At 32.9% G+C, this 27,402-nt stretch overlaps 9 protein-coding genes across 9 annotated transcripts; 6 read left to right on the forward strand and 3 right to left on the reverse strand.

The window, feature by feature from the left end:
- Positions 1-74: 74 nt before the first annotated feature.
- Positions 75-1,733, forward strand: NAEGRDRAFT_82050 (pyruvate dehydrogenase kinase; the record flags this gene model as incomplete). The annotated part of the gene is made up of 3 exons (XM_002669637.1): positions 75-682; positions 775-1,045; positions 1,092-1,733. 3 exons carry the CDS (start codon positions 75-77, stop codon positions 1,671-1,673), a joined length of 1,461 nt encoding a protein of 486 aa, XP_002669683.1. The 3' UTR covers positions 1,674-1,733.
- Positions 1,734-3,839: 2,106 nt separating this feature from the next.
- Positions 3,840-5,551, forward strand: NAEGRDRAFT_82052 (aminotransferase, classes I and II family protein). Its single transcript, XM_002669638.1, has one exon. It carries the CDS (start codon positions 3,843-3,845, stop codon positions 5,454-5,456), a length of 1,614 nt encoding a protein of 537 aa, XP_002669684.1. The 5' UTR covers positions 3,840-3,842; the 3' UTR covers positions 5,457-5,551.
- A 275-nt stretch (positions 5,552-5,826) lies between these two features.
- Positions 5,827-7,478, forward strand: NAEGRDRAFT_82053 (uncharacterized protein). Its single transcript, XM_002669639.1, has one exon. It carries the CDS (start codon positions 5,830-5,832, stop codon positions 7,396-7,398), a length of 1,569 nt encoding a protein of 522 aa, XP_002669685.1. The 5' UTR covers positions 5,827-5,829; the 3' UTR covers positions 7,399-7,478.
- Positions 7,479-7,527: 49 nt separating this feature from the next.
- Positions 7,528-11,727, reverse strand: NAEGRDRAFT_75303 (uncharacterized protein; the record flags this gene model as incomplete). The annotated part of the gene is made up of 1 exon (XM_002669689.1): positions 7,528-11,727. One exon carries the CDS (start codon positions 11,725-11,727, stop codon positions 7,528-7,530), a length of 4,200 nt encoding a protein of 1,399 aa, XP_002669735.1.
- A 1,499-nt stretch (positions 11,728-13,226) lies between these two features.
- On the reverse strand, positions 13,227-14,795 carry NAEGRDRAFT_56385 (tyrosine aminotransferase). The gene is made up of 2 exons (XM_002669690.1): positions 14,265-14,795; positions 13,227-14,177 (listed from the first exon to the last, which is right to left on the reverse strand). The coding sequence occupies exons 1-2, from the start codon at positions 14,526-14,528 to the stop codon at positions 13,248-13,250; spliced, it is 1,194 nt and encodes a 397-aa protein (XP_002669736.1). The 5' UTR covers positions 14,529-14,795; the 3' UTR covers positions 13,227-13,247.
- A 445-nt stretch (positions 14,796-15,240) lies between these two features.
- On the forward strand, positions 15,241-18,734 carry NAEGRDRAFT_82055 (uncharacterized protein; the record flags this gene model as incomplete). Its single annotated transcript, XM_002669640.1, has 2 exons — positions 15,241-15,805; positions 15,847-18,734. The coding sequence occupies 2 exons, from the start codon at positions 15,241-15,243 to the stop codon at positions 18,732-18,734; spliced, it is 3,453 nt and encodes a 1,150-aa protein (XP_002669686.1).
- Positions 18,735-20,219: 1,485 nt separating this feature from the next.
- Positions 20,220-23,447, forward strand: NAEGRDRAFT_75306 (uncharacterized protein; the record flags this gene model as incomplete). The annotated part of the gene is made up of 1 exon (XM_002669641.1): positions 20,220-23,447. One exon carries the CDS (start codon positions 20,220-20,222, stop codon positions 23,445-23,447), a length of 3,228 nt encoding a protein of 1,075 aa, XP_002669687.1.
- An 830-nt stretch (positions 23,448-24,277) lies between these two features.
- NAEGRDRAFT_75307 (uncharacterized protein) lies at positions 24,278-24,886 on the reverse strand (the record flags this gene model as incomplete). Its single annotated transcript, XM_002669691.1, has 1 exon — positions 24,278-24,886. The coding sequence occupies one exon, from the start codon at positions 24,884-24,886 to the stop codon at positions 24,278-24,280; it is 609 nt and encodes a 202-aa protein (XP_002669737.1).
- Positions 24,887-25,689: 803 nt separating this feature from the next.
- Positions 25,690-27,160, forward strand: NAEGRDRAFT_82056 (uncharacterized protein). The gene has a single exon (XM_002669642.1). The coding sequence runs from the start codon at positions 26,221-26,223 to the stop codon at positions 27,133-27,135; it is 915 nt and encodes a 304-aa protein (XP_002669688.1). The 5' UTR covers positions 25,690-26,220; the 3' UTR covers positions 27,136-27,160.
- The last annotated feature ends 242 nt before the right edge of the window (positions 27,161-27,402 follow it).

Below are 27,402 nucleotides of genomic sequence, written 5' to 3' on the forward strand. Positions count from 1 at the left end.
AAAATAGGTTCTGCGGGGTAATGGAAAACTGTTAAAAACAGCAAGTCCCCTTTATCAATTGCCAAATCAACAAGATGAAAAAAACCACACAACAACAACAAATTATCAAGCAACTCATTACCAAGCTGATCCTCACAGAGAAGGCTTCAAGAAGAGGATTTTCCAAGAGTATCATTCCATTGCTGAACAATCAAACACAGAATAATTTTGAAGATAAGACAGAGTTTCAATATGCCTATAGACAATGCGATAAGGAAAGAGAATTGGCACCTTTTTGCAATATGACAAGTAAGACTCTTAGCAAAATGACTTTCAACCATGGAAATTACTTTAAAGCCACCATTCCGAATCAATTATACTCTCAAGTTGAAATAAATCCAATTCAACATCAACAACACGAATTGAGATTCTCTGTTCAATATAATGAAGCAATTATGGAGAGAAGAGTTAGGGAAGAGAGTATAGATGCAAATATTGACTTGTCTATTGTGTATAATTATTCGAAAATGACTCCAGCATCGTTATCTGTTTCTACTTTGGTGGAGTTTGTTGAAAACACATCAATTAATAGTTTAGTTTTGTCTTCAGGTTGGTTGATTGAAGAACTTCGTATTAGGTTGGCACAACAGGTGCAACTCCTTGATGAAATGCCTCATGGTCTCAATCTTATGCCTTCCATACGGTAAGTATATTTTCCATTTATAGCAAGATACCAAGAAATAATAATATTTATAACACTGTAATGTATCCATTTAATAATATTTCCCTAAATAGTATCGTCAGAGATTGGTACTTGACCAGTTTTAAACAATTGTATCAAATCAAAAGCAAGCCACGAAATAGAAGTGAAGAAATTGAATTTACCAATGTGATTAGAACCATCTACGATCGACACAATCCAACAATGGTTAGTGTTGCAGGTGGTGTTGCTGAATTGAAAGAAGAATTGAAAAAGACCATGTTAGAATATATTGATTATACCAATTATTCATCATTGAAGGATCATTTAGATTCATTCTATATCAATAGAATTGGTATTAGAACTGTAAGTTATTTTCTATTTCTTTTTGAATAATTAACATTTCGAATAGTTATTGGAACATCATTTGTCTCTTCATGATCAAGTTGAAAATCCAAATTGTAATCTTTCAAAACTGATTTGTAAAAATACTAATCCAATTCTGGTGGCAAATAGAGCAATTAAAGATGCTCAAGATTGGTGTCTTGCTCATTATGGAAAGTTTCCACAAGTAATTGTCTCAACAAGTGGAAATCAAGATGATTTATTATTCCCATACGTGCCGAACCATTTACAATTCCAACTTATTGAATTGTTAATTAATTCCATGAGAGCAGTTGTTGAAAATCACACAGATTCCCTTCCACCTGTTGGAATCTTAATGAGCAGTTCTCAAGATGAAGTCACCATTAGAATTAGTGATGAAGGAAAGGGAATTCCAAGAAAGGATATGCCTCAATTGTTCTCCTACTTGTATTCTACTGCTAGTGTTAGAAAGGAGATAGTCAATCAAGATGGTAAACAGGGATCTGTTGCAGGTTTTGGATTTGGCTTACCTCTCGTCAAACTCTACTCCAAATATTGGGGTGGTGAATTTAAACTCAATTCAGTTTCAGGTTATGGAACTGATGCTTACTTGTACTTTACAAAGTAATATTATAATATTTGTAACATTAGAATGTAAATAAAATCCATCATGTAAATTATCTGGTAATTAGCTCTTTGAACTCTTTCTAAAAATTTTACACAAATTGACTCCATCACAATTTTTCACAGAGTTGAAAGAACAACAACAAATGGAGTTTTCAATCCTTCCTTTGTAACACAAATTTCTCCAAATATAATCTTTTCAATAAATTCCAATAGTTTATTGTTCATTACAAAAGAGAATCAAGAATCTCTTGAACGCATGAATGGGTTTCCATCAAGTCCATTTTCCTTCAATCAATTCATTTTGGTGAGGAATTTTAAAAGCAACTTTAAAAAAATGCAAAAACAACAACAACAATTAATGAAACAAACATTGAAGGCAGCAGTCTCCTTGAAGAAGATTAACAAATTTGGTACTGTTGTTGGTAATGTTGTTCATCTCTCGGAAAATAAGAGAAGATTTACTTCATCACTTATTAATGGAACATCATCTTGTAGTAGTAGTAATAATAATAATAGCTTTGATAAGAGAGTGAGAGGAATTTATTTTGATTTTGGTGCTACAACACCAACAGATCCTAGAGTACTTGATGCCATGCTTCCGTTCATGACAGAAGTTTATGGTAATCCACACTCTAGAACACACGAATTTGGTTGGGATTCTGAGAAGGCTGTCGAATTGGCTAGAAAACAAGTTGGTGATTTAATCGGAGCAAGTCCTAAGGAAATTGTATTTACAAGTGGAGCAACAGAATCGAATAATACTGCATTGAAAGGTGTTGCTCGTTTCGTAAAGGATAAGAAGAAACATATTATTACAACACAAACAGAACATAAATGTGTTTTGGATACTTGTAGACATTTAGAAGAAGAAGGATTTACAGTAACATATTTACCAGTACAAAAGAATGGATTAATTGATTTGGCAGAATTGGAAAAGGCCATTACACCAGAAACTGCTTTGGTCAGTGTCATGTTCGTTAATAATGAAATTGGTGTGATACAACCAATCAAGGAAATTGGTGCTTTATGTAGAAAGAACAAGGTTTTATTACACACTGATGCTGCTCAAGCTTTTGGTAAAATTCCAATTAATGTTGATGATATGAATATTGATTTAATGTCAATCAGTGGTCACAAGATTTATGGTCCAAAAGGTATTGGTGCTCTCTATGTTAGAAGAAAGCAGCCAAGAGTTAGAATTCATCCACTCATTAATGGTGGTGGTCAAGAAGGTGGTCGTAGATCAGGTACATTGGCTGCTCCATTGTGTGTTGGTTTGGGGGAAGCAGCAAGAATTGCTTCTGAAGAAATGGAAAGAGATTTAACTCATGTCACTCAATTATCTCAAAAACTTATTAGTAGCCTTAGAACTAGATGTGAACACGTTATTTTGAATGGTGATGAAAATTTGAGATATCCTGGTAATGTTAACATTAGTTTTGAATTTGTTGAAGGCGAAAGTTTATTGATGGCTTTGAATTCTGTCGCTTTATCATCAGGTAGTGCTTGTACTAGTGCTTCCCTTGAACCAAGCTATGTATTACGTGCTTTGGGAGTTTCTGAAGAAGTAGCTCACACATCACTTCGTTTTGGTATTGGTAGATTTACAACTGAGGAAGAAATTGATTTTGTAATTAACAAGACTGCTACTGAAGTATTAAGATTGAGAGAACTGAGTCCACTCTATGAAATGTTCAAAGAAGGTGTTGATATTTCCAAGATTCAATGGAATGAACACTAAGTTTCAAAAGTGTAAATAAATCAATATTGTTAAATCATTATGAAAGCTTCAAATCAACTATAATTCTCCGGTAAGCATTACAAATTAACATTACAATGAAAAATAGGTGTTCAAAAGTGAGCTTACTCTTGAACGTCTTCTTATTGAACGTTGAAACGAATAAGTAGAAAGTTGAGGACACAAATTTTAGAACGAACGGACAATGAGAAGACTGCTATCCAACGATCACAACAATTATGCTGATCATTGCGTACTCATATTACCTGACAATATATTTGCACAACATGGTTGAATTACTTTATCAGTACCTTATTATCGTTATCATCACTCAATGTCCAACAAGTGTAAGATGATGCTATTATCTAATTTCCCTCCAATATTTTTGCCATCAGGATTGATCCGCCTAATATTAAAATTCTCAAGAAAAAAATGTCCACACAAGAGGCAACATCAACATTATCGGCAATGGAATCATTGTCTCGATACGTCAACATCTTTAACAAACTTGCCGATATTCTTGTTGGAGAGTTTCAAAATCACCCATATCGTTCATTGATTGATGTTTCAATTATTGTTTTAATTGTTTGGTATTTGATGAGCAAGAGACGTTCAGCTGTGCCACCACAAAAACTTTCCAAGAAACAAGAAGATGAAATTATTGAAGATTGGGAACCTGTACCACTTGTTCCAACCTCTGATGATAGCAATGTTGATGCTACAATTAATGCTATGAAGGAACATGAATATGTCGTCACTTCAGTTGCCGATGTTGAATTCACTGTTGAAGGAAAGAAGGACAAGGTTATTAACTTTGGTACTAATAACTTTTTGGGTTTTATTGGTGATAAGGATATTCATGAAAAGTGTAAGGATACTGTTCGTGAATATGGTGTTGGTAGTTGTGGTCCTCGTGGTTTCTATGGTACTATTGATGTTCATCTTGATTTTGAAAAGTTGTGTGCCAAGTTTATGGGAACCGAAGCTTGTATTTTGTACTCTTTCGGTTTTTGTACAGTCAGTTCTGTTATTCCAGCATTTTCCAAGCGTGAAGATGTTATTCTTTGTGATGAAGCTTGTAATTATGCCATCAAGACTGGTTGTCATTTAGCCCGTTCAACTGTTGGTTACTTTAAACATAATAATGTTAAAGCTCTTGAAGATATGATGAAGGAAATTGTTGCAAATGATAATGGTGCCACTCCAAAGAATCGTCGTTTCATTGTTGTTGAAGGTGTTTATGAAAATAATGGTGATATTGCTAATTTGAAGGAAATTATTGCTTTGAAGAAGAAATATGTCGGATTTAGAATTATTCTTGATGATAGTTATGGTGTTGGTGTTTTGGGTAAAACTGGTAGAGGAACAATTGAACACTTTGGTTTGGATATTAATGATTTTGAAATTGTTTGTGTTAACATGGAAAATTCATTCGGATCTGTTGGTGGTGTTTGTGTTGGATCTAACATTATTGTTGATCACCAAAGATTATCTGGTGCTGGTTACTGTTTCTCTGCTTCTTTGCCTCCATATTTGTCAACTGCTGCTATTGAAGCTATGAATAAGCTTGATACTAATCCTGATAGCTATTTGGTTCCACTCCAAAAGAATGTTACCCTCCTCTCTGAAACTCTTAACAAGAAGATTTCATTCAAGAATTCCAAGTTGGTTCTTCTCCATGAAGATAAATGTCCAATCTTCCACATTCGTCTTGCTGATGATCACCCTGCTAAGGCTGCTTTACTTGAAGCTAAGAAGCAAGTTGACCAATTCAAGTCCAAGAAGAATAAGAAGCAAATGGCTCAAGCCAGTATTCTTTTCTATGAAGAAAGAAATAAGGTTCAACAAAAGTTCAAGGATATTGTTTCTAAGGCTATTGACCAAGGAGTTGCTGTCGTTTGTCCAAATTATACACACAGAGAAATTACCTTACCTGAACCAGGTTTGAGATTATCAGTCTCTTCCAAACATACCAAACAACACCTTGAAAAGTGTGCTGATGTTTTGTCTTCTCTTTTTGCGGAAATTTTGCCATCAAAGATGTAAAATATTTATTTGTTAAATAATAATTAAAAAATTCAAATATACAATAATAATTCAAGATACAATGATGTGTTATTATTAATATAAGAAATATTAAGAATTTATAAGAGCTCCTTCTTTCACATTGTATCATTCACCTCAGTACACTGTAGTGAATAGATGAACAAACATATTATAATATTAATTAAGGTTTATGAGATGATTATAATATTAAAGTATGATCACTCAATTTTTGAAACATTTTTACTTAAATATTACTTGTATGCCCAAGCGGACCAAAAACTGGATATTAAACCCCTTCAACTGTCAAACAACAAAATGGTTAATTATTATTAATTGCGAGATAAGATTCGAGGGATCATCTCAAAAAAAAACGATGCATTCCAAACGTACATTCTTATTGGCATGTTGCTTTGCCTTGATGTTGTGTTGTCAACTTTGGGCTGCATTCGTGCATGCTCAACAATTAGACGAAACTTCTACCTCCAAAACTTCACAAGCTTCCAGAAGTACAATTAGAGAATTCATTCTCGATCCAACTACTCGTCAAGTCATCGATCAAATGAAAATTGCAGTCAGCTCTGAACAAGAAGTTGAAATTGCTGAGAATTTCGTATTGATTGCTGCAAAATTGAGAGAAATTTATGAAACTATTCCAAAAGAAAGATTTGACGAAAGTGAAATTATTCAATTGAGAGAGGAATTATTGGAACTCATTCAATTCTTTACCAGAAAAGCCAATCGTCCAAGTGTTGACATGATGAAATATTCATTGATTCAAAGTGCTACCGAAAGATATGTAAACGAAACTCAAAAGAAAAAAGATCTTTCTAAAAATAGTGAAGAATCTGATGCTGAATGGATCACTGCTGCCTTGAATATTGCCAGTAGTGTCATGAATATTGCAAATGACATTGGTACTTATCATGAAAAGATTTCCAAAGTTGGTAATTTCATTGCTAATCAAGTTTCTAATGGTTTGGATAAAGTTGGACTTAAGAAAGCTTCTGGATGGGCTAAAGATTTAGGAAATGGTATTTCAAAATTCTCAAATGAAAAGATTGCCCCAATTGAAAACAAAATTGCCAAGAAAATTGCACCAGTTGTCAAATCAGCTCCATTCCAAGCTGTCAGAAGAACTTTAAATGTTGTCACTGGAGTTATGAGTTTGAAATCTGGATTAAACCTGTTGGGTATGGCAAAGAATGTTAAATTACCAAAGAATTTCTCAGCCCTCAAGTCATCAATCAAAACAACCACAAAAGCTGCCAAATCACTTTTCAAGAATAAGCAAGCTCGTAGTCGTTTCTCAAGAATTGCCAAATTGACTGGAAAGAGAGCATACAGAACTTTCAAGAAGGCAGATTTAAAGACCAAGTACAAGACTGTTAAATCCTTATATGGAGGTGCTAAATCTATTAAGGGTGCTTTGACTTTTAAGAGAAATGAAAGAAAGCCAAGACAATCCAATAGAAGAAATAATCAAAATAACAGATCTAGACAATATGGAAGAAATAGAAGAAACCAAAATGGAAGAAGAAATAACAGATCAAATGGAAGACAAAGAAACAATTCTCGTTCCACCAATAATAATAGAAGAGGCGGTAGAAGAGGTGGCAACAGAGGTGGCAGATCAGTCAATCGTAACAATCAAAGAAGAAATAATAACAGATCACGTGGAGGACAAGGAAGAAGAAACAATGGTTCAAGAAGAGGTGGTAACAGAGGTAATACTTCAAGAAATTCTCCAAGAAGACACAACACTGGTGGCAGATCTCGTCAATCCAATAACAATAGAAGAAGAAGCAACTCTAGACCATCTTATGGAAATAGAGGAGGTAGATCATCTTATAGAAATTCTTCACCAAGAAGATCTTCACCAAGTAGAGGATACTCTCGTGGTGGTGGATCTAGATCATCATCTCGTGGAGGTGGTAGATCATGATCTCGTGGAAGTGGTAGATCAGGATCTCGTGGTGGTCGTGGAGGAAGACGTTAAATAAATTCTTAACACACTATTCTCTACTGATCAATGAAAAAACGAAATAGAAAGGAAAGTGATTATTTATTTAAGCTAAAGAGAAGAAATAACTGCAAAGATACAATAGAACATAAACAAATAATTGACATAACCAATGCTGTTAACATCATTTGTCTTTGGTTGAGTTGAATTACCGAATGAAGCAGATGGTTGAATTGGTTGTGTTGCATTTCCAACTGTTAATTGATTATATGGTTGAATGTCATATTTAGTGTCAAACATTGAGGATTCTGCCTTGAAGGTAATAGTTTCATTCTTCAAATTGGCAACAGGTGCATTCACTTTTGGAACAAATTCAAAAGCCAAAGTTTGTTGGTTTACCAAAACAAAGTTGACCGAAGAGAAGAAAGTTGTCAAGCTTGAAGAACTCATTCTAAACAAATTGAAATTAGCAGCAGAAGACTGAGTTGTGATATTGCTTATAAAGTTCTTATCCCAGGCGTGATTATCATCCAATATCTTGACATGAATTAAAGTAGTTTCAGATGTTGAGAATGAAGATGTAAAAGTTGAAGGTTGACCATTTGTGATGAAACTTAAAGAAAGTTGAGTAGCCTTCAATTCCAATGTAGACATTGTAAATCTACATTTTCTATCAGAGTATAACATGATAATGGATCCATGTTGAGAAAGTAATGAAATAGACATCTTCTCTCCCTTCAAAGATAATGAACTACTAGAAGCATAAATTGAATTCGAATCTGAGAAAGAAGGAGAAGCAACTTGACCCTTCTTATTGACATACAGATCAATATTACAATCATCCTGGGTGGTAACTTGGAAGATAAGACCCTTAACGTTATTCAATTCATACTTGTAGTATTTTTCGTAAGCAATGTCAATGTACATATTTCCAGACACTTCTGGATCAATTGTGAGTTGACCAATGGCTCTTGTATTAATTTTAGAGTAATCAAGACTTTGAGCAATTTCTAATTGTCTTGTAATGGCTAAAGTGCTTTCAATGGTTAATTGAATATATCTATTAGAAGTGTCAACTTTACAAAGAGAATTAATTGTTGCAATTGGTGAAATCAAAATTGCACCATCAGAAAGAATGACAGTTTCTAATGTGGCTAAAACCTCTGCATTATTGGACATGACATGTGCTTTAACCCAATCCAATTGGACAACTTTACCATTAGTTGAATCAATTACTCTTAAAAAGAGGTTATTCCAGTCAATTGAGCTAGAACATGGAATTGCAAAGGCACCAACTTCTGATGAGGCCAATTTCTTGACCAATGAAGGGATACCATTTAAGAGTTTGTGATTGTGAATCAAGTTAACATTTACAGATTCTGAGCTTGTTCTATTAGGTGACAAGTAAAAAGTGTCAAAAGTCGATGGAATTGGAATTGAAATTGGTGAACTTCCAATTGAGTATAAACCACTATTCATATTCAATGATTCATCAATAGAATTTGAGAAAGAAACCTTAGCTGACTTGGTGGATGAAAGTTTAACATATGGGAAAATGGAATTCTTTGCAACTTGTTGTTCAATCAACACATTTGTAGATAAACTCGAACTAGTCAACTGAGAGGCCATATATGGATCAAATCTAATAGATTCAATTATTACTTGATTAATAGGAACCAATTGAGCTACAACAATTTGAATCTTTGGAATGCTATTTCCATAATTATTTTCCAATGAGAATGTGAAATGATGAATTCTGGATGGTAAGATTTCAACATTTCCAGTTTGTGTTTCGATATACTGGTACTTCTTGCCCTTGGTTTGGTAAATATTGTAATTGGAAATCCAACCTTCGTATACGAGAATGTCAAAACTTCCTTTGGCTTGCAGAGTTACCACATATCTATTCGAAACTGTTTCAACAGCTTGCACAAATGTATTCAAACTCATTGTATCACGAATAATCTCAGACAATCTGACAGTTGTTTTTGGATACACCATTCTATAGGCAATTGCATTTACAAAGTTGATATTAGCTCCAGAATATCCATAAATAGTAAAGTTTCTTGGAGCATTTTGAGAATAGTAATAATAGTAACCATTTTCAATCAAGGGAATAAATTGGAATGGAAGACCTGTGATAGAACGATCAGATCTAAATGCCACAAAGTTATTGTCAAGGAAGGTCTTTTGGTGGTCAAAGTCAAATGTCGTAGTTGTTCCTATTTGATAAGAACCTGTTGGTACATCCCTAAATCTGACAACTCTATCAGTAATATGAATATATGCAGAGACAATTCCACTTTCAAATATTTTAGTTGTAACTGTTGGTGCACTACCATAAACATTTGACAAATTAAAAATCTTAACCAAAATGTCAATATTAGACCACCAATGATCTTCAATTATCTTCACACTAATATAATAGTTTGGAGTGAATGTAAAGGTACATCCAAATTTACAATTAATTGAGTCAGTTGAGTATTTGTAACCACTTGGTGGAGATGTACCAGTTGAGTATTCGATGAAGTAATAGTTATCACTTGGTGCAATTTTAATTTCAAAGTAAAAGCTAACCATATCACTAATACCTTTCAGTGAAGGGATAGCATTTCCAGGTGAGTAGACAGAATTGCTATCTACTGCTTTGTATGAAGAACTTTGTAAAGAATAACTTCCACTCAATAATGGAATAGCTGTCTTTTGAATGAAAGTCAATTCTTTGTCAACTTTGAGAATTTCATTGTTGATGGTAACATCGACTTGATAGGAAGATTCTACCTTACCAAATAATTGATACTCTGATAGGGATGCGGCTAATGCTTGAGCAGAGAGTTCAGCAATCAACTTGGGTTTGATTGCAACAGTTGTTGTAACCAAACTCCAGATTGTAATGTCAAAAACAGGATAAAGAGAAAATGTAGTGGTAGAAGAAGCTTCTAATCTTAAACCAGGAGAGCTGGATGACCATTCGAAACCTGCTCCAGTTCTAACAGGTCCATAACCAGTACCAGAAGCATATTGATAACCAAAGTATTGTTCATAGCTCGCCTTAAAGTTTCTACTATATTCCAATAGACCAGAAGCTTGAATATCAAAGCTGTAGGCCAATTTTGGAACAATATCGACCCAGACAGGGATACCATAAATATTAAACTTGAAATTGATGGTTGAAAGTGTTGCTAGAATATCACCTTTAGAATAACTTAAACTTTTGCTTAAAGATGCTTTGAGTGTTGCATCACCTTCAATCTTACCACCAATCAATGCTTGTGCTTTAGTGATTGAGAGCCATGACCATTCAAATTCAACTCTAAACTCTGCATTCATGTAGACATAACACTTTTCACAAACAACCTTGAAATCTCCATAACTGGTTGAAGTTGAATAAAGAGGAAGAGATTCTTGTTTGACAGAACCTGTATTGACATCATAGTTGAAACCAACAGCGTAGAGTCGTTGTGTCCATGAAGAACGAGAATTCTTCTTTGCATCAGTTGAGTAGAGGGAAGTGAAATTCTTGTCAGTTTCTCTGGCAACAGGAGTTGACTTGTATGAAAGTTGACCATTCAAGAAGAGTTCGTTAGTCTTTAACATTCTAACATTGAAACTGATCTTGACCATTTCTCCTTGTTCTAATAAGATTGATCTAGACAAGACAAGGAATGCGAGTTGATCTTCTTTGCCATATTGGTCAATTGTGGAGCTGCCAAAACAATTCCACTTCTTACCAATAACCATACGAGTACCTGGAATCCACTTACGAGCAGTAAAGTGTCCATTAGCAAAATCAACTTGAATAGAACCATCTTCTTTACCACATTTGACATCCCATACACTTTCTTCTTGATCAAGAAAGGCGACACCTGTCAACATGTTTGCCTCAAAGGAATATGAATGAAGTGATCCATCTTGGATGAAGTTGGCATGTTCATTCAATGATACATAATCTACACCTTCTACGAATAGCTTTCTAACATTTCTTATGTTAGAATTGGTTTCGTGTTGTTGGATTAGTTTTCTTGAAACAACTTCAGAGTGTGAATAGTGCTCAGTGGAGAAGGAGTATGGATCCTCTTCTCTTACACGATGCAATTGCTGAATAGTTTCGTATGGATGCATGGTTGGTGGTGTGAAAGGAATATTCTTTGACTTTCCAATAAGAATATTGAAAGAATCATCAGAATTGGAGGTTGTGCTTTCATGACTAAACATGCGCTTTCTTGCAAACTGAAGTGTTGTATCAGAGTGTACAACTCTCATACAAGCAGCCAAGCAAACAATGAATAGAACAAACACTATAGTTTTCATTGTTTAGGATTTTTTTGAGATGATGATTAAAGCAAAGCAAACTTTGCAACAATGGATAAAGATTCTATGAGTTTTGAATTCCTTACGCAAATATTTTGAATGGTCTTTACATTTTGTATGGAATGGTACAACAACTGAAGAATTGACAAAATTGATTGGCTGAAAAATTGTAAAGTGTTAAAGGTGATGGACGAATCAAGGGATTAAAGTACTTTTTTATCCTTAATTGCTCTTGTTTAGAGGGCAACAAGAACTGAAAATTTCTTTTTGTTCAAACTTGTCATCAATAGGATTTTTAAAAGTAAATTCTGTATAACTCTACAATGTTAATCATTTTGTAAGAACCTGTAAAATGGATGTACTAAAAGGGGTAGTAATCGAACAATTTGAATAAGCTATGCTGAATTATTCATCAATTTCATCATCACTATCTGTTAACTCAGAAGTAGTAATGTATTCCTTCCATGAAAAATTTGAGAATTTCATATTCCAATCCTTTTGGTCTGGTTCTGTAATAATTTTCAAATTATCTCCTTCCTTCACACTACAATTATAAATACTTGACATTGCATGATCATAACAATTATCAATTAAATAAAAATCATATCTATAATAGGTGATTTTGTAGAATTCATAAATAAATGTTGCAATTGAATGGGTGTTGATAAAACAATCCTTATTGACATCTATGTATTGATGTAATAGAAGAAGTTCAAGAGGGTTATCATTCAACGACAATCTTTGAACATAATCAAATCTCATTCGTTTAAATCCAAGCTTTAAATAAATCAATTGTCTCACTTTTGGATCCATTACTTCATTTGGGGAATCAGAATGTTCACACTCAACAATAAATGAGAGAGGCAACTTGTACAGAGTTTCTGAAATATAATCATCCACATTCAGGCCATTAACATTCAAATATTTCATTTGAAGATTCAAAATTTCTCTATCTTTCTCATTCACTCGTTTCAGTAAAATTTCCAAATTTCTATTCAGAGATTCTTCTTTCAAAATTTGTTTTGAATACTCCATTAGCTTGTTTGTCAATCTCTGCCCTCTGTAATTTTCATCCACAACTAAATAGCCCAATAATCCACAATTTGACATTGGATAATACTCAATTGTGGCAGCTGCTGCAATAGTTCCATAATTATTACTTGTTTCTTGTTTGCACCCTAAATCTTCAAGAAATAAAAAGTGATGAAATCCACAAAAACCATCATTAAATGTCTTTTCTGATAATAAATAAATAAATTCCTCAAATTCTTCCAATTCTTCTTTCAGTGGAAAATTAGGAACCAACAATTCATCATAGAATTTTTGTAATAATTCACGAATTTCCGGTTTAATTTCTTCTACATCTTGATAACGAGTAGTAGAGTGTTTTATTGTTGATTCTTCCGATGTGGTGACAAAATACTCTTTGTGTGCATGATTTGTAAGGTGATGAAGTTTAAACATTTTTTAATAATTAAAAAATTAAAAAGTATAGAATTGAAAAATTAATAAGAAATTATTTATTTACGTAAGTGTCTAGCACAGAATTGTTCCAATCTATCATAAGCTTCAACGAGGTCATTCTTAGATGGACAAGTAACAACTCTGAAAAAGTTCTTCATTCTGAAACATTGACCTGGTAACACGATGAGACTTTCTTCTTTCAATAAAAGTGAGGAGAATTCAACATCGTCATTGATTTGATCATCAAACATGTCAATATCAATGCCAATCATACAATACATGGCACCTTGTGGTCTAATGGCTGAGAGTCCCTTAATATTTGAAATTCTTTCAGCTGTATAGTCTGAACTTTCTTTCAATGATCTATTGAGATTCTTATAGAAGGATGGTTCAACCTTTTCGAAAATATAAGGTAAAGCACCTTGTACGAGAGTATTGGCACCCAAAATTAATGTAGTCAATCTTTGAATACCATCTCTGAGTTGATTCATGTAACCCATCTTGTCATAAATGATAATCCAACCAACTCTATAACCTGGAACAAGGAATTGCTTAGCAATACCACCAACACTCAAAATTGGAACAGTATCTGTCAATTCAGCCATGTGAATGAACTTTTCAGTTTCATCGAAAATCATGTCAGCATAAATTTCATCAGCAATAATTGGAAGTTTGAATTCTTCAGCAAAATTAATGATATCCTTCAAGTGAGCAGCATCATAGACAGAACCACATGGATTGGATGGATTATTTACAAGAATAGCTCTAGTCTTTGATGTAACAAGTGATCTAGCATGTTCCAAGTCAACTTTCCAAGCATCATTTGACTTGAGATTATAATATTTGGCTTCAATACCTTTGCTACCGGCTAAAGTAGTATAGAGTGAAAAACCTGGTTGTGGAAGTAAAATTTCATCTCCTTCATTACACAATGCTTGAATGCAAATATCGAGAGCACCACTGGCACCACTACAAATAACGACATCCTATTGTTTGTTCATCAAATGATGCAAGTTCAACATCAACATCATGATATCATTATTAAAAGAGAAAGAACACTAATAAATACTTACAGACATCTTGACTGAATGATTCTTTAAACTATATCTTGTAGCAACTGCCTTTCTGGCATCATCTCTGCCCATTGATGGAGCATAACCATTACATTTGCCTTCTTGAACAGCTTTAATGATAGCTTCTTCGACCATCTTGTCTGTCTTTAAATTACCAAATACTGTTGGGTCACCAATAGAAAGTGAAAGTTTGCTCTTATTTGGATTCATATCTTCATCACGCAGTTTATCAACAATTTGTCGGATTGGATTCACAGTTCTCATCGAGGATTCTGATGGTTTAATAGACCATGATGATGATGTGGTGTAATTGCAGCATCTGTAGGCATTTGTTTACTTGTTTCTTCGTTAGTTGTAGTAATTGTTGTGGTTGTGATTGGGGTTGCGGAATTAATATTGGACAATGATGTATTATTCATGATGATTAGAGTGTTGTTGTTAGGGGGAAGTAAAATAAATTAATGGGGAGGTGAGAGTGCGCGCCGTATTGAATGAGCAAAATTGGGAAGGAAAACTTCGAGGTGGGTATTTGGGATTTTTTTTTGTAAACTCAGTCTCAGATTCATGCTTTGAATTGTTTGTTGAAGATTTTCCCGCTTTTTAACTGAGGACCTTGGTTTATATTTAGGTCAAATTGACTGGTAGTGATGGATATTCAAAATACAAGATGCATTGAATTAAACGGTAAATTAAGAGTTTGAGGAAATTCGATTTGAAAATTCATATGTTCAATGTTCCGTAATAAGCGAATTTTTGAGGAAAGGTTTCTGAAATTAATAGTGAACGACAGGAAACAGAATTAAGAGTCTGTAAAAAGATGAAATTTTTTTACTATTTCACAGAGCTTGAAGAAAGTTTAAATTGATGTTTTTCTCAATACAATTCGTTTTCTGTTAGATTCCATTTCTTTAAAATCTCTTCCAATTCCACTTTCTATGCAAATTGCTTTCCATTTACCATCAAATTTCACAAAAAAATGGCGCAAGTTCTCATCCACACCAGCTGGCCATCAAATAGGCTATTTTTCTTCTGTGTGCTGATGATAACAATTATTTACTTGGCACAAAAAGCATCTCCTCTCGAATCAAGATTGGAAACTAATTGTCTTGATTGTACTGATAGTGCAATCGGAGGTGGAATTTGGTGTGCTATGGAGAATCGATGTGTTTCATCTGCCAGTGAATGTTATTCCTCTTTCTATTCAAAATTGAATTCTAATGATGATGGTAATAGATTGTCATTATCCGTGATGATGAATCGGATGAAATCTTTTGTGAATATTCATCCTCAAGATGAGAATGAACAAATTTCCGTATTGAATACTAATGAAAATAGAGAAACAGAAGGAATACAAGATTGGAGTAACATGTTTTGGTTTCTGAAGAATTATACCATGATGAAGGTTGTGAGTAATGATACAGAAGAAGTGGATGAAGAATTTGATGAAGAAAAACATGAACCAATGGAATGGATATCGAGAATTCCACAACATTGCATGGATGGAGTGATTGACCATCCAAGAAAGTGTCCAAGATTTAATGGTAAGTTATTTAGAGTGAAGAAATGTTAAATATTTGAATAGTTTCAATTGCTAGAGAATATTCTCGTTCAACGAGAAATTTAGTGGAACCTATTCCAATTCAACCACAATTGATTTTGGATTCTGTAGATTTATCAATTAAGAATTCTATATATGGAAATACTAGTTATCAGGCATTTGTTGGTGCTTTCTTTCCAGATCAACAATTATTTAAAAAGCAAGGATATTTCTTTTCTTATGAATTTCATGTTCAAAGAAAAGGAATATTTAAGGTAAAGAAGGGAAAAATTACATTTACTGATCTTTCAATTGCTGCCTCGACTAAGGAGAATCATAGATTGGGATTTGGTGTGATGGTGGTGAGTGGATTGAATGGAAGTCTGACAACTGTAAATACCTCAATTCAGTGTGGATTTGTAACATCTTCAAAACCAATCTATGTAGAATCTGTTACCATGTACTTTTTATTGAATCCTCATGTATTCGTAGCCCTTCCAATATTCCTTATTGCTATTTCATTAGTTTATATTCAAGTGACTTGCTGCTCAAAGAAATATCACCTCAATGATGACATTATAGAGGCAGATACGATAGCTTTGGATGATGACTTACAAGAAGTACCAAAGAAGGAGAGTAGGACCTTTTTCACATTGAATTCGAATAGAGATATGGAAGATAAACCATTACTGGGTAAAGCTGTCCAATTTTTCAAAAATTTAGCAATTCACATTGTTGAATCAACAATTTCCTTGTTTAGCACCTCTGACAGCGAAATTGTAAGGAAATGTGGAACAGATGTCTATTACTTTTTATGGTTCCAAAAGTATCTCATTCTATTTGTTACAGTTTGTGGAGCCATCTCAATGATAATACTTTTGCCAATTTATATATTGAGCAAACAGTACGATTATTCATTTAGAGATTTTTCAATGACCACCATTGCCTCTATTAACGTAAAGACCAGTATATTGACAATTTTATTTTTCATTATGAATGGTGTTATTCCAGTAATTGGATTTGGTTTATTGTGGAAGATTAGAAGACTTGCCAGACACATGATTAAGGCAAACAACAATTTTGGAAGCCTATACACTGTGATGATTTCAAATGTGGACAAGACTTTGAAAGATAAGGATATTCTCTTACGTGAGTTGAGAGCCATGTTTGGAGATAACTCAATTGTTGATTGTCACATTTGTTTTGATTATTCAAAGATTAATGCACTGGAAAAGGATATTGAAATCTTGAAAACAAAATTGAGTCTTTTAGACGAGAATAGAAATGTTACTATTAATTACATCAAATCCCTCCATTCAAAACTTGTTAGAAACATGTCTTTACAGGAGTATTACACGAGTGAAATTGAAAAATCGGAAACCAAACTCTCTGAACTCAAGAAGGAAAATGAAATTTGTGGAACTGGTTTTGCCTTTGCAACATTTTCATCCCTTAAAATGGCTCAACAAGTTTGTGATGAATATGTTACTGACTTTATGGGTTTTATGGTCTCTAAAAAGTATATCCTAAACAAATTTGCAAGAATCAAGAGTTATCTAACAAATAGTCCAAGTGCTGTACCATCTATTAGAAATAGCTACAACTTTAAACCAGCATGTGAAGCTGTTGATGTAATGTATGATAATTTGCAATGTACTACCTCAGAGAGAACTCTTACCAATATTGTTTCCAATGCTCTACTCACATTCATTTTGATTATTGCGTATGCTATTTTAATTTTCAATAGTTCAATTCCTTGGTACTTTAATCAAAATAAGTCGGAAGTTTATGATTTTGCAGACGGTTCAAAATACTCAACCAATACTATATTCAATTCACTTCTTGTGTTTTTTGAATTGACTCCTGAAATTATTTCACTCATCAACGAATCTATCAAACCAATTGTTGAAAAACTTGTTGCTTGGGAAAAACCTAAAACTAGAATGCATGAAAGGAAATCCATTCTCAGAAGAACTACCTACTTTTTCATTATGAGTACTATCATTTTCCCATATGCTTGGACTTATTACAAATCTGTTTGGAGAATATTTAAATCATTGCCTCCATTCAATAATGAGATTTACTTTTTCAATTTTATTGGAATTGAATTGATTATTACCACTTTGGTATTGGCATGTACTTCAAAAGGTTTGGATATGATTTTCACCTCAATTTCAATGCTGTATGATTATTGGAGGACTGGAGAATTACACAGACCTAAATTTGATTATGAAGCTGAGTATAGCATCAAGATTACATTACTAATAATGTGCCTATTTTATGGAACTTGCATGCCACTAGTTTATATTGCAGTAGTTTTATACTTTATATTCACATATATTGTTGAAAAGTATTTAATCATGTATTGGTATGAAAGATCAATTGAAAGTGATGGAAAGATTCTCAATACTGTTGCAGAAAATATTGGATTTTGCTTTATTCTTTCACCATTCTACATTATTGTCCTAATGCCAGTTCTACTGAGTAGAAAAATGACCTATTTGTTGGGTATTCCAATAGTAATTCTAATTATTATTGAGCTTTACTTTTTGATTAGAAAAACAGCTAATAAGGAAAGAGATGCTATCATTATCTCACTCAAGGAACGCTCAGAACAATCACACAAGAAAGAGGACATTGTTGAAGAATTGGACACCACTCCAACCAATAACACACCAACCAATATTCAAGACGCTTCAGAATATACACGTAAAAATATTGAGGAGGATCATGATTTTATCAAATTGGAACAAAATGATTGGTTTGAGCATTCACTCCAAGATAAAAGATATCCACCAACCTTTGATAAATTACACGAAATTCTCAACACTGAGGAAACGAGAATTTTTGAAGAAGATTTGAATTTGGATGTGAACAAATTGTCGAGACAGTATCGCCATCCTTATTTGAGAAAGTTACTGAGGTTTCAGTAGTCAATATTTAGTCATGATAAGTTGGTTTCTTGATATTTTTCTTTCTCTTTCTCATTCCATTCAATTATTCCAATTTCTTCTAATTTCCAAATAGTACAATTTAGGTTCTAATAAACATTATTCTAAAGTTTGTGATCTTTCCCTCAGTAACTTTCTCAAATACTGTAACTGTGCCACTCAATCCTTAGCCACATGTTATGGTACTTTACCTTCCAGTAGTTCAGTTTGTATTGGTAAAAGAACATGCACAGCTCAATATATTTGCTCATGTTTCCTCCTCAATTGCTATCAGATTTATTTGCGCAAATATTAATAAGTAACAATGACGATGGTAGTTGTTCCTCTACTTCATTATTAACAACAACTTGATGCTATTGTGTTTTTAACTTGGGTTATTAGTCCTTCTTCTTCTCCGTCACTCTCACAATCTTTTTCCTCCATACTATTTATGAATTTAGTAATATCATTAATACGTTGCATAATTGCAAGATGGTTACATTTTGATGTTGTAGTAGGTGAGGAATCAAAAGAAGGGGTATAATGAGGGAATGATGGTGATGGTGTGCATGACATTTTTTATGTTTCATTACCAACTTTCACGATTAAGGCCTTTCCATCAAGTACTGGAAGAACGCCTGCCTCCTTCCATGGTACACATTCTAAATGATTAAATTTTGATTCGTGCGAGCAAACATCTTGAGCTGTTAACATGTTCCTTTACCACTACAAACTGACCTACTGGAAGGTGAAACACCAAAACATGTGCGAATAAGGATTGAGTGACGGTTACAGTACTATCATAAGTTAATGAATTTGGATGTGAACAAGTTGTCGAGAGCGTATCGTCATCCTTTGTGAACAGTCAAATCATGATAACCAATAGGAAAATGTTTACCTGATGGAATCAACCATGCTGAACAATTGTTCCAGATTGAAAGTTTTTCCAAATCTGTGATGATGATTTTAGTGAAAATATTGAATTTCACTAAAATATTACTAATATAATAAATAACAATGATGATGGTTGGTAGTTGTTCCGATGATCATATATCTTCCTCAACCATTCGAGCCATTCGAGCAACAGCCAATCTTCCTCTTCTTCATTATTAACAACAACTTGATACTATTGTGAGATCTTGTGCATTTAGCACCTTATCAAATCCAAAAATCATTTTTTAATTAAATTATAAAAAATATCAAAATAACGAATCCTTCATCATACTTTGATCATCATAATTATGAAAATAATTAGTACCAACAAGTGTATAGAATGTGAATGTTCAATCTCATCCTGCAACAAAATACATTGTAAACAACTCGATGGAAGGACACACTTGTTTGTGCTCCAAACAAAAATTTTCGTCCAGTATTAATAGATTGATGGTTGCTGCTGTATAAAAGGGACCATAAACTCTCCATCAAAACAATAATCAAAGAAAAGCAATAACAATAATCAGTGTAAAGTTGTAGTACATTCAGTTGAAAATGGGCAAGAGAAAAGCAAGTAGTAGTATTGGCAATAATGCAAAGACGGTCAAACTTTCTCAAGTAGTACCATCATCATTGCCTGTTCAAAATAGTTCCAATGACAAGGAGATTGTCTACCCTGCTAGTTTTAATTCTACTTCAGAATTAATGAAAAAGGTCAAGGTACTCTTTACTTCCAATCGTGACGAATGTGAGAAGGAATTATCAATTCTCAAAGAAATTAAGGGAATGTTGGATAATGTCAAGGTGTCCTACTTTAAAAATATTACTAAAGGACATCCAATGAAATTAGCTGAAGAAAATCTTAATTCATGCATTGACAAGATTAATCAAGTAATTGGTGTTGATGTTACTTTTGTTGGTAGTTCTGGTTTAGGTAAGAGTAGTCTTATCAATATGATTATTGGAGAACCAATTCTTCCTTGTGGTGATGACATTGGTCACATTACAAGATCAATCTTGGAATTATCTTATGCTAAGAACTATGAAGTAATAGTACAATATTGTAATGAGGAGGAATTCAATAAGAGAAGAGCCCTAGCTCCAAAAGAGTTTGCTTCCATTACCTATGAAGAAAAGAAAGATTCTCATGAGACAGTAAATAGTGTCGGGGATATTAGAGAATTTCTTGATAAACAATTTAGGGAGATGAAAGACCTGGATTTGATCAAAGTTGACAAAATTCTAGGTAAATTACCTGTACAATTGTTACAAGACTTTAATTTAACTATTCGTGATACTCCAGGATATAAATCTGGTACATTTAGTAGAATTTATCAACATTTCATTGAAAAATCAATTACAAAGACTAATATGATTTTATTTTTCAGTGAAGGATGTAGGGGAGATGTTTCTACAAGTATATTTAGTGATTTTATTAATCCTATTTTAATGAAAGCTCACAAGAATCCACCATCAGTTAAAATGCTTATTGGAGGAAGAAATATCAGTGATGAAAAGGTTATGCAATTTAAAAAACTCAAAGAAAAAGTTTCACCAAACAAGATTGATTTTGCTAAATTATTATCCATGTATACTGATATGGATCTTGAAGATGTAATTCAAAAGTTGGAACCATTTACTGTAGATTTACCAGTAAATGCTCAATTACCTACACTCCCTGTTGGTGAAGAGTTTAATATTAAGAACTTGAGAGAAGTTTGCATTTCAATTATTAATAGATTTAATACTCTTATTGTTCCTCATTTGGAATCAAATGAATTTGAATCTCAAAAACAAGATTTTCTTGAAAATTTCATGCATGGGCTTGTTGAAGAACAAGGTAGAATCTTACATTCAGAGAGAAAGAATATTATTGAAATTACTTGTGCACTTGTACCATTATTAATGTCAATTTGTGTTAATAACTTTTCAGAAAAGCAAACTCAATATTATTTAAGAAAGATTGAAAATGATTTATGTGCCTATATGTATGATATTACTCAAAAATTCTCTGATATTGCTATTGAAGAATATAATAATGATTGTGCTATTGAATCTTATGATTTATATATGGATAAATTAAGAAAGTCAATTTCCAAAAGACTTAAAGATACTATATCATTTCAAGGATTTAAGAAAATTGCTTTAAATGCCATTTCTGAAGTATCAGAAAATTATCCATCAATCACTCTATCCCATAATAGAAAAACCCTTTTACTTTCTAATATTGAACAAGTTTTAACTAGTTGCAAACGAAATATTACAACAGTTTGCAAGCAATTGTATGAAAATTTGACTAGTAATCCAATTTTTAGAAAAGAGTTCCAAAAGAACACACATTTGAAACAACACACAAATATTAAGAATGAAATCAAGACTAATATGATAGTACTGACTAATTTTTTCAATTCTTTATTTGATAAAAATAATAATGCTAAAGTTAATTTAATAGTTGAAACAAAATTCAAACTTACCGAATTATTTGAACATTACAAACATGAAAGTCAAGATGATGAATATATCTATTCTATTAATTCAAACTTACCAATTCCATCAAAAGAATCTATTAATCATACATTCAAACTCACTCTTCCAACTGAACCACTTAAATATTGGACAAATCATGATGAAAAAGAACCATGGAATCATCTCTCAAACTGTTTAGCTACTAATGACTCATTATTGAAAGAGAAAATATTGAGAAATCCAAGTAAGATGAACAGAGAATTAATAGTTGATTTCAATGGTACTAGAATTGACTTTTCAAATCAAAACAAGATTCAATTATATAATCTACCAGTGATTCATAATTTGAGTAAATTCCAAACATTATTTACTGGTAATGACGAATTTATTGCACCAATAATGATATTTGCCAAAGATGAAATCAAACAAAACTTGATTTGCAACACCCTTTCAAAGAATATCAATTCAGATAATTTTTTGGTATTTATATTTTGCCAAGAATCAAATTGGAGTTCTATTTCTAAACTCGTTAAAGATAATTCATCCTGTTATGTTATTAAGGTTAAGAGTAAGAAATTTAATAAGGGAATATTTGAAACATCAGCTTTAGAAATTTCAAAGCATTACAATTTCCCTATTTATCATACAATGACACAATATACAGGAAGAGTTCAAGAATATGTCAGTGATCTCAAATCGTTCAAAACAGCTTCATTTACATTCATAAGATATTTACGTTTTTCTCAAATAACCATGAAGAAAGAACTATTAGAAATTGATGTAACAAACTTGAAGAAAAATATTGGACAATTCTTGGCTAGAGTGAGAATATTTATAACTAAACTCACAAGTAATGATTATCAGTGTTTTTTCGATGATACTTTTGAAACTTCTAACTTGATGAACAATAATTCAGATTCAGAATCTTTCATGTTGAAATTGAGAGAATTAGATGAAGCAACTGGTACTTCCTTTGCTGAAGACTTTCTCAAAATTAGATTAGCCACAAATAAGGCACGTTTAGTGCTTTGGAATGGATCCTCCAATATGGTTAAAGAGTTTAAAGTATTCAATGTCAAGAAAAATAATTATTTCATTAGTTATAGACATGATTTAAATTCTATCAATACTTGTTATACTCCATCAATGGTTAATGCTTTGGATGATCAAAAACTTTTTGATTGTGCTTGTTTAGAAGAATATTGTGAACAAAGTTTGAAGAGTGGATTATTATTTTCAGGAGCTGGTCAATTCATTTGTTATGGATTTAAATTTGAAAAGTTTAATGATGACGATTATGAAAGTGAAAATGAATAAATCTCAAGATTAATCACTTGTTAACACATCAAGCTACTGTTCAATCAGGAGGTTCTCTTTTTGCTAATCAAAATATGACTATTGATTTGGATTTCATTCAGGTTGGACAGCATTGTATTGGGATTTGCCACAAGTCCGATCACCAGCAAGATTGCAATTACAATCCTCCACTTGGATTCTATTGTACACTAGCAGACCTTTAGGGATGGATAAACTTAAAACTAGCCTACCCTTGATAAATTTGTAATATAATAATTGGATAGTTTCTTAATAATATCAGATATTCAAATTACAGCTGATTGATTCACATCCAAAAAGTGATTTAACGTTTTCACGTTTATGGAAAGAAATTCATCCTCAAAACCAGTCATGGAATTTGGAAAATGAAACTCTTACCATGAATAATAGTTTTAAGCTTGTTTAAATTTGGTATTGACAATTTGCTTTTAATGCATTTCCTTTGACAATTGAACTGAGAATGAAGCAACACCTTCTCCTTATCGCCCACCATTGAAACAGTTGCAGTAAATTTAGAGTAACTATTCACAGTGGAGGGAATAATGAGATTTTAATGCTTGAAACTTGAATGGTTGAGGTGGATGTTTCACATTTACTACCACTGTATCCTATGAAACATGAGCAAATATATTGAGTTGTGCATGTTCCTTTACCGATACAAACTGAACTACTGGAAGGTAAAGTACCATAACATGTGGCTAAGGATTGAGTGGCACAGTTACAGTATTTGAGAAAGTTACTGAGGGAAAGATCACAAACTTTAGAATAATATTTATTAGAACCGAAATTCTTCTATTGGAAATTAGAAGAAATTAGAATAATTGAATGGAATGAGAAAAGAGAAAGAAAAATATCAAAAAACCAACTAGAGCAAATACCAAAAATAGTAAAGGAAGTAAGGTTGATAATGCTGAACCTGCTAAACATCCAGAACTTATCATGACTAAATATTGTACAAATCTGAGAAAGTAATATTTGAGAAAATACCACAATCCACCATAATTCTTATAATAAATACTAAACTCATCGTCTAGATCATCTTGCAATTTAGTTTTCTTCTTTGTTTTGGCTTGCTGCATGAATTTTCGTCCTAGCTTTAGCAAACTCTTCATTGGTTGATTGTGTTTTTGAACCCTTTCATTTTGCATAATAATTGGTTGTTGTTGTTGGTTTGGTACCAAGATTGAATTATTCGAAACTAATTGTTCGTTACTTGATTTTTCAATAGGGAACTCTTGAATGATTTCATTGTTTGTTATTGTATGTAAATTCTCTCGTTTCGGTTGTTGAACAAAATACTTTCTGTAATATTGAATTGATTTCTTCTTTTTCAAAGGAGAAGAAAGGTTTCCGATAGTAGTTGAATAGTTTCCACTCGAAGCTATTGTATTAGAAGAAAAAGATTGAGAGGAGGGATTCATTTCCGTTTGTTTTTCTTGATGTTTCAAATTTGTGAAACTGCCAACAGTCAAATCAATTTAGAAAAGGTAACAGATGAGGAAGTTGTTAGGAAAGAAGTATTAGCGATAATGGTAGAGTCTGAATTTGAGAGTTGGGCATAAAGAGAGATGTTGATTTTGGACCTTTTTCTTTGAATTTATTAAACTTTCTAATTTTATTAATAATATGAGAATCGTGTTTCGTATAATTAAAACGGAATATTTAAACAATTACAATAACGTTATTAATTGAGATTCATTGACAGAATGATAAGTTTCTCTTTAATACTTATTCCTTAATAGCTAATTTCTTTTTTACTAAACCAAAAACTTTACAAAAAAGATAAAATTGAAAAGGATAACAAATTAAAACTAAAATGGAACGAATAAAATCTAGCCCAATGCCACATATCCAAAATGACTAGACCACAGTCTTAAACTGCCAGATATCAAAATAATCGAATCCAAATCTAAAAATGGCAATAATCTATTCTTATCATAATATTGTGTTATCTCTCCCTCAGTCAACCTCTTACAATGATATTGATAGAAAATTATCTTCTGTAATATTTATTATTATTTTGTGTTGTTAAGCATTGGCCATGGTTTCAAAGTTGCACACTTTTGAAAGAGATCCTCAAGCTTGATAAAACACCAACACGCTCAGCACCATAACGCAGGTATTCAATAAAATTCGCGATGTTGTTTGAGAGCGGGAGACATTTTTGTAATAAATATTACCCTGGTTTACTTATTATTTTTTTTCTTCTCTCTAAAAAAAGTCTCCATTTTGGCTTGATATATTTGAGTGACCAACCAAGCGTGAGAGGCAATTAGCGTGCACATCAAAGCAAGTTCAAGTGGAGTAGCTTTTTTTAGTTTAGAGCACACAACAACGAACGTATTCAATACGAACAACATAATCTCTTGATTTCATCAATCTTTATAGTTGTGATCATAACTAGTAAATAGACAAACTTGTACATATTTAAGAACCTTTCCATGATGCAATTTACTACAACTGTTCCTTTCAACAAGATGGAACTCATCAGAGAATTTCACCACCAACAAATTCACTTCCGTAAACAAGTCTCCACTCTTAAAGTTTTACTTGCTGGATCCGAGAATGATAGCAAGACTCCAACCACTACAACCTCCACAATTATTGTTGAACCAACTACTAACACAAGTACCTCCAATAATACAACAATTCCCTCCACCAATAATACTAATTTCTCCTCTACTAACAATGACATGATGCCAGTTTCACCAACAACTGGAAGAACCAAAAGACCAACAAATAATCATGGTTCTAGATGTCGATCCCCATACAAGAAAGATTCTCCTTCCAAAATGAAAACTACTTTGGCAAAGGCTGCAGTCCTCAAAACCAAGACAGTGAGACAAGCTTTGGTTCTTCTTTATATGGTGCTGAGAGTTTCGAACAATACACTGAGCTTAAAAGAGTTAGTTTAGATTCTATTAACAAGTTGGGTACATTGAAAAACGCAATGGAAAATGGAATCAAGGAGTTGTCAAACTTGTGGGAAATTTTAACCGAGATGGATGAAGAGCAACCTGGTTCTCTCTTCCTTATGGATTTTGAAGAAGATGGTGAGGAAACAACTCCTGCCTTCTCCATGTCCAATAGCCAAACGAGTTCAAATAAGGTGAATTTGAGAGCACAAAGAATTCAAATCTGTGACCAAATTACCAAACTCATTAATATTGAGAGTACACTTTTGAATATTATAGAATCACACCAAAATATGCTCGAGAATAACTTTGGTTACTCATTGCCAAACAATAAGGAAGATGATCCAACTTATACAAAGAGTAGTTCTTCCTCCAATCTTTTACCATCCACTAAAAAGTTGGCAAGTACAAACTTTAAGGACATTATGGATTATATAGATTTTGCAAACCACATTCAAAGGACAGTATCTTGCTCTACACTTTTTGAAAAGGCCAGGAAGTTAATAATCCCTGATGAACAAGAAGCCAACGAGTTTTGTGCTGTGCATGGAGATGTAACTGGAATGACTGGTGCAAGCCCTGTTATCAGGTCTCTTCCTTCAGCTACATTCCCAAATAATACAGGAACTAATCCAAATGTAAAGTGGAGAGAATTTATCAAGTTGGAAAAACTCAATAAGAAATTCCAAAGAAAGCTGAATGAATTTGAAGGTGTTATCGTGCAATTTGTACAAATGAAACAACAATATAAATAAATAACAAGTATTAACAAGTTGTTCGAATGAAAATTGGTGATATTCTTTGTTTACATTTTCCCCTTTCTCTCAGCCTCAAATGTCTTAAAGTGCGCACGCTTCAACCAAAAGGACCTTATGTTGTGCTCTACTTCAATCAAACAAGAAAACTGCGCTCAATTATCCTCAATGAATTGCTACGGTACCTCGGAAAGAGTCTATTGGAAAATAGAATTAATAATAGACATACATTAGCACTTCTAAAACGTTCGGTTTGAAGAGGTATAA

The sequence above is a fragment of the Naegleria gruberi genome (assembly GCF_000004985.1).
Source record: "Naegleria gruberi genomic scaffold NAEGRscaffold_79, whole genome shotgun sequence".
In the NCBI taxonomy this organism is placed as follows: Eukaryota; Heterolobosea; class Eutetramitea; order Acrasida; family Naegleriidae; genus Naegleria; species Naegleria gruberi.

What these genes read in the sequence shown, in the direction of transcription:
- NAEGRDRAFT_82052 (XM_002669638.1), top strand. Translation starts at nt 3,843, where the DNA reads ATGTCCACACAAGAGGCAACATCAACATTATCGGCAATGGAATCATTG.
- NAEGRDRAFT_56385 (XM_002669690.1), bottom strand. Translation starts at nt 14,528, where the DNA reads ATGAGAACTGTGAATCCAATCCGACAAATTGTTGATAAACTGCGTGAT. An exon ending in ATCATTCAGTCAAGATGTCT is followed by an intron (nt 14,178 to 14,264) that starts GTAAGTATTTAT and finishes AACAAACAATAG; the next exon opens with GATGTCGTTATTTGTAGTGG.
- NAEGRDRAFT_82053 (XM_002669639.1), top strand. Translation starts at nt 5,830, where the DNA reads ATGCATTCCAAACGTACATTCTTATTGGCATGTTGCTTTGCCTTGATG.
- NAEGRDRAFT_82056 (XM_002669642.1), top strand. Translation starts at nt 26,221, where the DNA reads ATGTCGATCCCCATACAAGAAAGATTCTCCTTCCAAAATGAAAACTAC.